The 13,119-nt window shown below is 37.5% G+C and overlaps 1 protein-coding gene across 3 annotated transcripts in view; it reads left to right on the forward strand.

Moving 5' to 3' along the window:
• The window catches only part of LOC139126257 (uncharacterized), a 30,422-nt gene that overhangs the window by 7,361 nt on the left and 9,942 nt on the right, over positions 1 to 13,119 (forward strand). Inside the window, exon 1 of one of the 3 annotated variants that reach the window (XM_070692300.1) lies at positions 12,757 to 12,985. The exons of the other annotated variants lie outside the window; for them this stretch is intronic. Within the exon in view, the coding sequence (XP_070548401.1) occupies positions 12,946 to 12,985 (40 nt within the window). The 5' untranslated portion in view covers positions 12,757 to 12,945. Of the gene's footprint in view, positions 1 to 12,756; positions 12,986 to 13,119 lie in introns of those variants that run through there. 3 annotated transcript variants of the gene reach the window in all.

Consider the following 13,119-nt stretch of genomic DNA (forward strand, 5'->3'; position numbering starts at 1 on the left):
TTCCTAGTTGCGTAATAATTTGTCGTGTCACACCCAGGCTTACTTTGTCCAAACATGGACAAGCTCGTACATTTAAGAACTAGCTGCATTCTAGTTACTACGCGCGTTGCTATCTGATACGTTCCATTTGTAAACAAAGCCAGTGTGAGATTTGACAGCGTCTCCTGCTTCTGGTCGTACGGATGACAGTCAAGTTTGCGAACTGGGTGATATTTCAATTGAAATCCATTGTCAACCTAGCACGCTACTGTTGATGTCAGAGTGTTCTGGGGAGGCGAGAAAGTGACCTCTAATGATAGAAATGAGATCGGGTGCTATATTTAAGCAATAAAGCACACCTAGCGGTGGTATACCACGAGATTTTGACCAGTTCACGACATATATGCACGAGCGATAGCGAGTGCATATATGAAGTGAACTGGTCAAAATCGAGTGGTATACCGTCGCTGGGTGTGATTTATTGGTATTATATCATAACAGTATATTGAGATTCTGGCATGGAACGTCATAAACGGACTTTTACTCAAGCTGAGAGCTCGCGCGCATGCCACCATGGTATGTCGCCAATATACCATCATAGTTGTTATCGCGTCTCGACCAATCAGATCGCAGAATTTCCGCCATCAATATACTGGTATGATATCATACATCATAAACATTTTTAATGTCTACCAACATGTAGCTGTTCAGTTGTACGGAAAGGAGCAATATTCTGCAGAACTTATGGTTGTTATCATGAAGCAAATGTCATTTTCTGCTTCTTAAGCTTTCCTCTTCTTTTGTTTCCTTTTTGCTTTTTGGTTTTAAAGGAAACACGATTTAAACATTATCTTTCACATTCATCTTTTCACTGCCTCTGTTCCGGTAATGGTTTGTTACTCGAGTTGAAATGTTTAGTTACAATGTCTTCCATAGTTTCTCTAGGTATCCTTTGTAAGTTTATTTGTTTTCCCTTTGTCCAAGATTTATATTCTCACCCTGTTTTTAACACATGGTTTGTTTTCTGATTCAAAAATTGACAGTATGAAGTCATCAGATGAATTGCACTCAGCTCAGAGTCTATCAGCTAGAATATTGTTACACGTGTAAATCTGATTATTATTAAATTACCACTATGAAATGTGAGTTTTTGTTTGACGCCATATCCACTAAATAAGCTGTCCGTGGCCAATATCCTTACTCAAAAGCATAAAGGCACTCCAGGTTAGACACTACACAAAGTACGTCTGTTGGCGAGTTTCAATTTATTATGAAACTGAATGTAGAGAGTCAAACACGCCCTTGGAGACAATCGCATTGTGCAAACCTTAACGTACAGCCTGCGAAGTTCAGATTTGACATTTACTAATTTTTTTAATGAATACAAATTTTTAATTTAGTATGCATGGCTGATTTCATACCATGATGTAATTGACTAAAGAGGGGTGATTAAAGATTTTCAAAATACTAATTCAGTGCATTTTTATACGTTGGAAGTACATTTGTATTCAACAATTGTGAAGTTGGAACTTCATGATCCATTCTATTCTATGGAGAAATCTAAGAATGTACTTACCTAGATTAGGTTAATTAGAAGTGCATATATGTGAAACAAATATTATATTGGAATTTTGGAATGACGGTTTACGATAAATTGATGAATTGCACTTTTTTCCAACACAAAAACCAGCCATATCTCTGCATTTATGTGTGCTTGATTAATTATATTAATGTACTAGACTATAAAGGCGTAAATGTGCACAACAAATAAGACATGAAAATTAAACTGCACGCGGAAAACGGGCCATGTGCACACACATCAAAACACATATCATGTGCTGGGAGGTTCACAGGTTTTTGACCACGTTTCAGGAGACGGCCATATGGTTTTCTAAGCGCTGTGTAATGCAAAACCCCCGCCCCTCTAATTTACGCCCCGTCCCTACTTCTCTGACTAAAGTGGATTTCCGGCTTCTTTGTGTCGATGACCCAACGCTGTTCTCTAACTCTCAATAAACCATACATTGAACCGTTACCATTGAATACTTTCCGGAGTTAACTTTTCGTGAAGTGTCATTTCGTTTGTTCAACGTGGTGTCAGTGCCCGTGAGCGTATACAACGAACTGAATACCACAAGGCTTAGATAGACAAATCCTGGAAGCAGCTTACATGTAGGTAGCAGGCCACTTTATCTTGACAATATTGATTTAGTCAAGGTTTGACAAGTATCTTGAATACTTGTCGACAGATATGTCAACGATAGCCAACAATCATGACATTGAGGTTAAGTGTGGTTTCAACTATAAAGACCGCCGGCTGTAATGGCGAAAAAACAGGGAGTTAATTCTTACCTCGGTGGAAAACGTTATGTATCATTTCCCTCACACGACAATCATTTGTATACTTATTGATGTGACTAGCGAGAACGACGATAGAAAATTCGTACAATCCTCCATATTAGTGAATAAAAATTTTGAAATTTGTACACCAAAATGTCAACGTTAGGTTTGCAGTTCCTGGCCAGTCTATACATTAGTTGCTAGAGCTAAACGTGTTCTTTCTTAAATATCGCAGCATGACAGGTATGTATTTGTGTCTAGGTATAAGTACAGGTCAAATACTACGGTTGTTTTGAACTCACAACGTACGGCACCCAATCGCCTAGCGGAGAAGCCGCAGACGGAACCGCTCGGCCATATCCCCGACCTCCAAAAGATTGGTTCAATAAACGAGCTGATTATTACAATTTTGCTGACTGTAAAATCTGACTGATCCTTGCCCTTGTATCTATCAGACAGTTATAATTAAAATCTTAACTGTGATAATTACGACGGGACCAGGAGAAGTTTACAGTAAATAACCTGCAACAAAGCAAAAGTTGCAAAATTTAGTTGTTTTAGGAGAAAAATGCTAAAATAATATCAAAGGGTCAAAACTCAGAAAGAAAAGTTTGCTTCACCTTTTCGAAACACGGTCTCTATTTTTAATACTGAAACATTTCTCTCTGTGTTCTGAACTATGTATACTGGGAAAACAATGCCACATGTAAGTGTATCTTAGGCTACATTCACAACACCTCTGGAGTGAGGGGGAGAATTGACGGGGGACTTGAAAGGATTTAGGGACTTAAAGTGGAGACTCGAAACAAAACTGTCTCTGATTTCATTTGTTGGGTTGTCATAACGTTTGGCTAATTTTTGGGTGGTTTTGTTTTGTGTATCCATTGTAGTTTCTTTTTCTTCTCCCTGCAGCATGATAAAAATTCCAGCATAGCCATATGTGTACAGTCAGAATTGGTATTTTTTGAAATTGAATTCAAGTCGCCCCTAGAATTCATTTGTCATCAATAACAATGATTACGGTCTTTACACATGTACGGAATATTTGCCAAACAGAATATTTGTCATTCTAGTATGCTGTAGGGGGTTGAACAAGAAACTGCAGTCGATACACGGGACAAAACATACTTGATTGGCCAAAAGGTACAGCTACTGTCCTTTTTATACAAATATGTTTATTATGTCCATTTTTCCTGAAAGAAGTTATCCTTTCTCTAAACCTTTCTCATGGGATCGCAAATGGGGCAATAGCTGTAATGTTTACCTTCATTTATAGTTTGGCTTGAAATTGTATCATGGTTTATCGAGAAACTTATTAAAGCCTAAAAGTCAATATTGAAAAACACTTAAATATATACATATATACTTTTATATTACAGGTAGAGCAGGTTTTGCTGGGGAAAATATTTAATACTAGTACGTTAAATGTAGACTACCTTGAGAAGTGACATTATAAAAATTATTTTGGGTGAAATTCCAACATCATATTTGCTGTCCACATCTGAATATTTAAATATACTTAATATAAGTATACTTGTATCAATTGTCAAACCTTAAAAGCACAGATTTAGTTAAGTATTGTAAAAAAATATTCATAAATGTCCCATAGATTCCAATATACAGTGAATCAACATTTTCAGTCAAAATCCAAAATGAAAGTTAACAAATTATGTTCTATTTTCAAACTCCAAAACAAAAACAACAAAAATGAGTTGCTTACTGGGAGAAAATAAGAACTTTTCGAACTCTTGAATTTTGATGTGTTGCATTGGCATAAAGTTTGAAATTCATTTGTCGGGAGTCACTCTGGGCAAAATATGCTATTCAATATAACACGAAATGAACGTAAGTGACGTAAAATTTGTGACACGCTTAAAAATTTAATCAAAATTATTCAGAAGAGAACACAACTAAATATAAAACGCACCTGCCATGGATGAAGAAAAAGTTGCGAAAAATTTGTACTTTTCCTGACAGTTTCAAATTACGTTGATTACCTATGGACTCAATTTTGTACAAATGGACCCCCGACTTCGTTAACTTTCAACAAATTTGAATAGAATTCAGCCTTGAGACACATAGCTACCTTTCTGTATCTTTCGTGGACAATCTCGAGGTGCACTTCTGTATAAAGCCACCGTGCCAATTTGGAGCAAGGCCGAGTTGCTGTCAGCTTAATTGATTACGGCCGAGTTTGGTCTCGGCTGATTGGAGAGGTCAGCCTCAGTTTTCGCTACCCTGCGATGGTTACGCATCGCTACGATTCTTCTGTAGTCTGCATAGTAAACCCAAAATGCAAAACAATATGTCCCCGGTTTTCTCAGAATCCAAGAGTAGTACTGAAAATTATACCTCAGAGAGGACAGTACTGACACATAACGATATCATAAGTGAATGATCCCTGACCACTCACTGTCTTTCTCGTCTCAACATGGTGACGTACAAGTTCTTACTATAGATATGCAATTACGTCTTGCAAGATATGGTCAATTATCTTGTCGCTTACAAAGACAGGCGTATAAAATATCTCCCGAGTAATATCTTGGCTTCACAAGGAGCAGTATGTTCACCTCATGATATCCTGCGAAAATTGTGAAGTCGCTATCAATTGCTGTGCATGCAATGACATTTTCCCTGAAACCAGACTGCGCAAATGCTGCACGGCCGTCATTTCGCCGACTGTCATGTTGGTTACTTATAACACAGAGTAACATAAACAGAGTGGCAACACTTGCATGCCTTTTGTTCCATGGTCGTCTCGGTAAACTATTGGCTTTTCATATTAAAATGAGCTTCAAAGGTGTTAAACTTTTTGGAGGCTTTGTTTGTGGTTGATAATTACACGAGATTATGCGAAACATACGACGAGATGGCATCGTACTGCCAGTCGCGTAGCAACCATAGTTACTTTGTGAGCTCTCAGGCCAGAAACACTGCTTCACGCCAATCAAAACATAACACGCCAGCAGTTTCATAAACATGTCCTTTCTTGACGCACGTGTAAAGACGGTATGACTGACCGTAAACCATTAAGTAAAACCAGACACTATCGATAAAAGACTTTCAAATTTGGTTCAAACACACTCATTATATATTCATAAAAATATGAGAGGAATTTTTAAAACGGTAAAACCCACTTTCCTGAAGCTCAAAACACTCCTGTTTTTGCCAGCACATCAATTCCGATCAGCACCATACGACAACAACAACACAAACTTTGTCGAACATACTTTCGCTTAGCAATTGGTGAAAATCCGAAATTTACCGAAGGGCGCATGGTCGGCACTCTTCGGAAAAGAGAGCCAAGAGCTTCGTGAGGCGAGGCAAACATGGATTGCTTACGTAACCGTTTCACGCCTTAAACAATAGCTGTTGCCACTCTGTTTATGTTACTCTGTGCTTATAAGGACACTTCCCTACATAATTACGACACATTCTATTTTGGATTTCATCTCGTCAAGTACACCAAGTTCTCAATTGGTTCAAAAAAAACATGTACCTGCCCAAGATACTAAAATAAAACTGCCCTTTAGAGATTCGAAATAATGATCCCCACCCCGGTGTTAAAATAACGACCAAGAATCAAAACGTCTTTCTCACGCCAATATAACTTGGCTACGCCTTGCACTGTGCGATCTTGAAGTAAACGATCTACGATGAATTGTGGACAGCTACATAGAATTTTGTCTGCTCTGGAATGTTTTGGAATATGTAAGGACAAGAATTTAAAGCCAAAATCAGTTTGCCAACGCATACTACTGAACATATGGATCAGTGAGGTGCGTCATCCTCCACAGTTTTCCAGTCGGAACAATGACGGAACCTGAAACGTGTGTTACAATATTACAATTACTAGTCATGGATTTATGTTTATTGAACAGTAGGATTAAGTTAAACATGGTGAAGAAAGAAATCAAGCATTTCGTCAACGTTAACATTTGACGCATTACCAAATAATGTCTTGGTAACCCATAGTGATATCCTATAAAAAGCTTTTGAATAATTTACTGCTGCTATTGAGCTGAGAGTTCTTTACCGCAATCTGCAATTGAAAACCAACTAGTTCTGCACCAGTGGCTCATTAGAGAGGACGTAAGTCCAAAATGGCATGTACATTATTTCTTTCGTTGCAGAGCAGAAGCAAACTCTGTGAATATCAGAAACTACAGTGGAGGGTGTATACAGGGAAATATAACACTGTCCATGTTGGCAGGTTATATAATGACGTATCTTGTGAAAAAGAATGAAAATGTGTTGAACTTAGATTTGGTGAGAATAAAGTACTTCATCAAATTACTAAGCAATTTATCCCTCCTTAAAGTTCGCTTTACTCGACCTATATCCTGACCCTGTCTTTATACGAGAACGTTTCTCTATTCTGAACAGAGAGGAAACAGTTGTTAAGATATTAGAGAGCTGCCAGTAACTGCTGACTGACAACATTCAAACATATTACGATATGTTTATTTCAGGCAGCATTGAAGAATAAATGTAGGAGTTCCGTCTGACTTTTTAAAGCCAGAGAAAACTCTTGAAGGAAAGGTCTCAACTCGACCCTAGAAAATGGGTTTGGACAAAAAATAAATATTTGATCACAAAGGAAAGCATTCTGCATTTCTCATCATTTGTGGAAAATAAATTTCAAAACATTTGACCATCTTAGCACGAACCATTTTCTTTTGTACATCACACAAATTCACAACCCTATCTCAGACTTCAAAAATACATTCAGAAACGTTGTCTTAGTATCAGATGAGTTTACATTTGATTTAGTATTCGGCTGCATCTATGATTAGACCAGAATCCACTGTTGTTGACTCACAGATAATCTGAAGTTATTCATGTACGCTGAATGAAATTAAATCAAAATGTTTTCAACAGTCTGGTTTGTACAGCGGTATACACAACAGATATTTCATTTTGTAAGAATAAAATTTGAAATCGTTTCAGCGGACAAGAATCTAATTTCAAAGGCTGAGCATGAAAAATTTTCGTCCTATTTTGTCGTACTTCAAGTAATACAAAACTCAATTTTAAAGACTGACCCCTGACAGGCTGAGGAGGTAGTTGATGCATGAATACGTATAGGCAGACATTGGTTCATAGTACTATGCTGTAGGTGCTCTGTGCACGGGCACTCTGTTGTTCTGAATTGATAGTCTGAATAAACTAAGCTGCTTATATGTAAATACGAACTTTGATGATAACTGTGTAAGAAATTTATAACAGAATGCCGTTCAGATTGAAATGCCTATTTAGCTACAAAACCAGATCAAGGTCGGACGTGTCTCCGGGAACGTCACAAGCGACCACATCGACCGTATTCTTTCGATGCTAAACGTCGCGGCGGAACGACGCACGCATATATACGCGTACTATAGGTACGCGCGCGACCTGCACTGTGTCGTTTCACATAATGATATATATACACAAGGGTATGCAAATCATTTCTGGACGATATTATTTACCGATGAAACGAGTCGAATTCCGTCGCGAAAACGACGTATGAAATTTGAAATGGCATCGTAGCACACATCAAGTTATGAAAATGATTGACATGTAGTAGATATTCGAAATATGACCGAGAATAAATGCATCGCTAATCCTGACTATGTGCGTTACAAATTGCCGTTATCCGGTAGCGACTTTGGATGTTCGAACGTCGCAAAATACGCTAATATAGCAAATGCCGTTCTGTGGTTTCGTCATGCGCAGAAGAAAGGACATATTTTTTATTTCTCATCGTAGTAAAAACCTTCCAATATAATATTCCAAAGAAGAACATTTAATTTTTTTTCAGTTTTAGTGAAAGCCTTTCGATAGAACCCGAAAGATTATTTCAAATGTGCATTTCTTTTTACTAAGTCTGTTTTGGTCGAACGGAACGTGAACAAGCCTGGCAGGTCAAACTTTAGGGTTACATTTTCACATTTTTTTCTTTGTTTTCATTCTATATTTTACATTCTATCGTCAATGAGTTACATTTCAAAAATAAAAAATTCGTTTACCTTTTGCGGACTTTTCAGAGGGTAATAATATCTGTCCCCCCTGTCCCCCCTTTTTTGTAACGCACATCGTCAGGTTCCATGTTCATATGAGCATACCCTTGTGTATATATACATCTCTGAGGCCGGGACAGCAGACGACAGTTCAGAGCTACGCTCGCGTGCATAGCTGTCGTCGTCGCGCGCGTGCACGTTCCAGTCACCGCGCTCATGTACACGGCAGTCATAGCAACGTACCGTCGTCATTCTACGTGCTTCATGATTGCGGTAAATACGCGCTGGTAAGAACTCTGCCGTGCATGCCGCGGTGCAGAGAGACCGGGCGTGAGAAAGAATAATCAGTTAGGTGAACAAGCAGAATGCGACTGTTTCTTTTGTATTTATAATACCTCATTTTTTTTAGGCTTTTGTTTTTTTAAAATCACGATGTAAGTTCTCCAGCGGCAAACGGAAACTAAAATACGAAATCATGTTTACACGCTTATACACCATCATTTAAGAACAACAGAATGCAGGTGCTCTGTGTTGGACTTTCATCTGTGGAGAATAATTACTGGCTATTTATATGTAATTTCAAAACCTTACCTTATTGCAGATGATAAAATTTCATCATGCCTTGTCCTTCTCACTTCCGTTAAATAATAATTTTGCACCAACAGCCCACTGTGTCCACTGGCAGTACAAGTAAATCAGTTCATCGGTTCCTGGTGATATGATTTTCATTAGTCAAAATTAACTCAGAATATGTATATTTGAACATTAATTTTTACCCTTTTTGGTACACTTTATGTTGTTCGCAACACTTTTGTCCGATTGTTCTTATTTGGAATCTGTGTATACGTCCGTGTGTCCTTACAAAATAGCACAAAATTTTAAACTCGGAACACTTTTGAAAAATTGAACTTCAGATCTGATTCGAAAGTTCCGTCTGCCACAAAAGATGTATAAATGTCATTACTTTTTGTAAAAAATGTATAATATCTGTTCCAGTTGACTTCATATTTCAAATTATGATGTCCAGGTTTTTAGTCAAGTTATGCCATATTCGTATTGCTCTTCACATCATGTTGCCAGTGATTGAATTTGTCTGTATATTATTTCATTCCTCACATAAGTAGACTATGTCCATTTTTGGTTTCTCTGGTAGATTCCAGAGTAGAGTCGTGACAGTCTGCTGGTATTTTGTTGAATAAATCATTCAACTTCAAGTTATTCTTTCTGATGTACTGCCTTGATAGCAAATCACCATTATAAGTAAAGCAGAGTGCGTCCCTGACCCTTCACCTATGTGTTTTGTCCAGCCACCTCTACGATAATAAAATCCTGCCGTAAACAAGTGTGGTGTCAGGCCTTACGTCTGCTTGGTACATTAGCATAAACTAAATCATAGGTCGCATTTTATAGTTGTGTCGCCAGGTGAATAGCTTTATTAGCGTAAACATTTCTTTGGCGGCGGCGAATTGCCTATGTCTCACAAGTTGCGATTTGATTTTCAGTCTTTTTTTCTTTGATGTTAACACCATGTAACCTCGTATTAAGCTTTTCTCCGGCACTTTGCCTTTAACGTAATTTTGATCCTAAATTTCAAAATTGCTGATATCAAAACACCCCAAGGCTTGATGCAGATGAAATTATCTTTTACGTAAAAATAAAATTTGGTCTGTCCGTAATAAGACCGAGTATTTTTGCTTTTCCGAATATGCATGAATCCAGCAGTAAACTTATAACGCCTGTCGTTGCACCATCCACACTTGTGAAGGGAGGTGGGGAGAAATGAACGAAATAGAGAGGATTTAAATCCATTTTAAAACAAAGGACAAATGCTTTGTTTGAGTACATAGTAAAGGAAAAGGAACGACACTTCTGTAATTCAAATTCTTTGCTGGTTGTATCATGGATTTTTATCAATACAACTCAATATAACGTGTCATATGCCGATATTTAGGGGCGCTGAACATAACACAGCGTACTTTCCTCAAAATCACGATTATATAAACATTCATTCAATTATATGTTATTCGAAAACTCAATGCCAAAATATTGGTTGGGTTTACCTTTTAGCTTATAAAGCAATCGTAAAATGGGTGAGAAAGAAGTGTAAATTTATGCAAAAATTCTGCAATCACCCGATTTCCTGGCTTCTCTTTTCTCCTTATTTCAAGGTTTCCAAAATTTTTAACTCCACTCTGGCTTGGTAAAAGTTTCTGAATTTCACATTATGTGTTTTAAATGCTGTATAACAAAACTACTAATTTGTTTGACAATAAAATTCTTACATATTGAATAATCACTTTCAGTCTTTAACCCCTGCCATTTAAGAATGAGGATAGATAATGCAAAATAAAATAGTCTGTTTTTCTTTCAAGTGAAATATTAAATTTCAGAAATTAATTTTAATCCTTTATACCAAATTGAGGTTTTTTACCCCAATATACCCCATTTATCCTTCAAGTAAACTATTGCTACCGTACTAAACTTTAGATTCTCTGTTTTTTGAAAATACATAGTGTGAGGGAGTTTCCTTGTCATCTTGGATGAGGAACATATTCCTTTGAGAAAAAAACAACAACTATGTTGGTAACGTGCGGCTCCACCTTAAGGAAAAACGATTGAAACTGATTATTTTAATTACGCCTGTGCCTCATCAATTGTTATTCAGAATGGAATGCACTTTCTCATTAGTCGTGACTTCACATACACATTCTATAAAGATACGTAGATTTGTAAACGTAGTCCTGTTTTTTTAACTATAGGCCTGTGAATATCCTTGCAGGCTGACCTATATCGTATACTTATCAAATGACTGTGAATGCACATATGTCAATTTTGGTTATAACATGTCCTTCTATGAAACTGTGTGTCATATCCCGTCATATTGTGGTGTTCAGGTGCTTTTAAATGAACGATACGTAACGTGTCAGTAAAAAAACAACAAAAGAAAAACAAGTCAGATTGAATGTAACTTCAAGACTGTGAGAACTGCAACAAAATGAAGACTGTCTTTTTTCAAAGTCGTCATAACTTTTAGTCCCTTGACCAAACAAATGTTAAGTTGTCGCTCGACACTAACAATTGAAATGTATGAAGTGTCATCGCACGGAGGGGAAGTTTTATCTGTTCAAAATGCAACACTGAAATGTTCGCTCCTCTATATCGGTACAATTACAGTATAACTAATAGAAACTCAGTAATTGTTCTATTTGACACGTGTAAACCAATCTACCATCACAGTAAATGGATTGACTTGTTGACAGAATCCGTTGCCATGGATACTATGAACGACTATTCAAATCTCTTCAAGCATAGACCCTTGAGGAAAACTAGGGTCTATATGCTTCAAGTCAGTCTCACACCCTGAAATTCAATCCAAACGTTTGTTGAAAGGGTTGGCGTACGCTGTCCTTTGGCCTAGACCCATAAATCATTTCGTGCTAGATCACAAAGCGCTCAACATTGTACACTTAAAGTGAAACGGGAAGTCGCTGACCTAGGAAGTTGCTAAGCTCGACCTATTTGATAATCGTAAAACTGAAGATTGCGCCACCTCTTAAAGCGTATTAAATGTAATAGCATTTTGAGCTTCTTTGACGTTCAGATTTGAACACTATCCCGGTGTATATGATGTATGGCTTCTGGATTGTAGTATGATGTCAATATAATTGTCAATGCAGGTCTTGTTTGTTTGTTCGTTTGTTTACATTACTTTGTTTGTTTGTTTGTTTGTTTGTTTGTTTAACCGATTGATTGATTGTTGATAATATGCCCCCGCTTTTTTTTAACTTTGATATTTGCAGTTGTAACGAATATTATTTTACTCTCTTGTCATCGACATAAAAGAAAAAGTCCTCAGTTAGTAAATAAATTTAATCGTGCGATCATATATGTGCCTTGGATCTTTCAAAATATTTGGTTTTCGGAGTCTCCAACAAATTCTAATTGTTGGCGACATTCTTTCTAATCCTGAGATCTGTGCAGTGCATCATGGGAATGTTCATCAGTGACCTAGAAAAACGTAAAACAATTCGTAAAGTTTAAGCCAAACTAATAGAAATGAAAAGCAGAAATATTCAGGATGAACATGAACACGCATTTACAGTTGATGTAAAACTATTGTTCCTTCTGAAAGATACAGATGACAAAACCCTGGCCTTGGCCTGGCCGCAGAAGACGTGTTACGTCATAATGAACAGCAGACACGGCAGTTTTCTCACGGATTTACGTCATCAATAGCTGCTGGGGTTATTTTCTCACGTTCTGCTTCCTAGTGATGTTTTCAAGAGCAAGTGTCGTTCAGTTTGTTTTTTTTCACCGAAGTCATACCAAAACGCTTGGCTGATAATCATTCAAACACGCAATGTCACTGCAGGTATAAACGTAACCGCTATGTCATGATAGTGACACGGGACTTTCCACTTATTCATACCCGTGTTGCCTTCACGTCAATATTGCGATGACATCATATCTAAGTCGGTGAACAGTGAATATAGACAGAGACACTGTCTTGTTAGAGTTATCCTGTTTTGACATGGTGGCTTTAGACTGACCAAATAATGAAGCTAGATTTATAAGTACATCTTGACAACAGTTTAGAAAGTGGATCGATGCAAGGACCAGTGCAATAATGGCTGTTTGGTTTCCTGCCTGTTTGAAATGCCTTGTCGGTAAGTGTCACCGGTACCATACCGATTGTCGGAATAAGTGTTGACATCTGTCAAGATGTGCCCTCGTTTTCAAGCAATTAACGTGACCGACCAAAATTTGTCTTGACAGCCAACACTATTAATCTGGCTCTGTC

The sequence above is a fragment of the Ptychodera flava genome (assembly GCF_041260155.1).
Source record: "Ptychodera flava strain L36383 chromosome 3 unlocalized genomic scaffold, AS_Pfla_20210202 Scaffold_27__1_contigs__length_13241970_pilon, whole genome shotgun sequence".
Lineage (NCBI taxonomy): Eukaryota > Metazoa > Hemichordata > Enteropneusta > Ptychoderidae > Ptychodera > Ptychodera flava.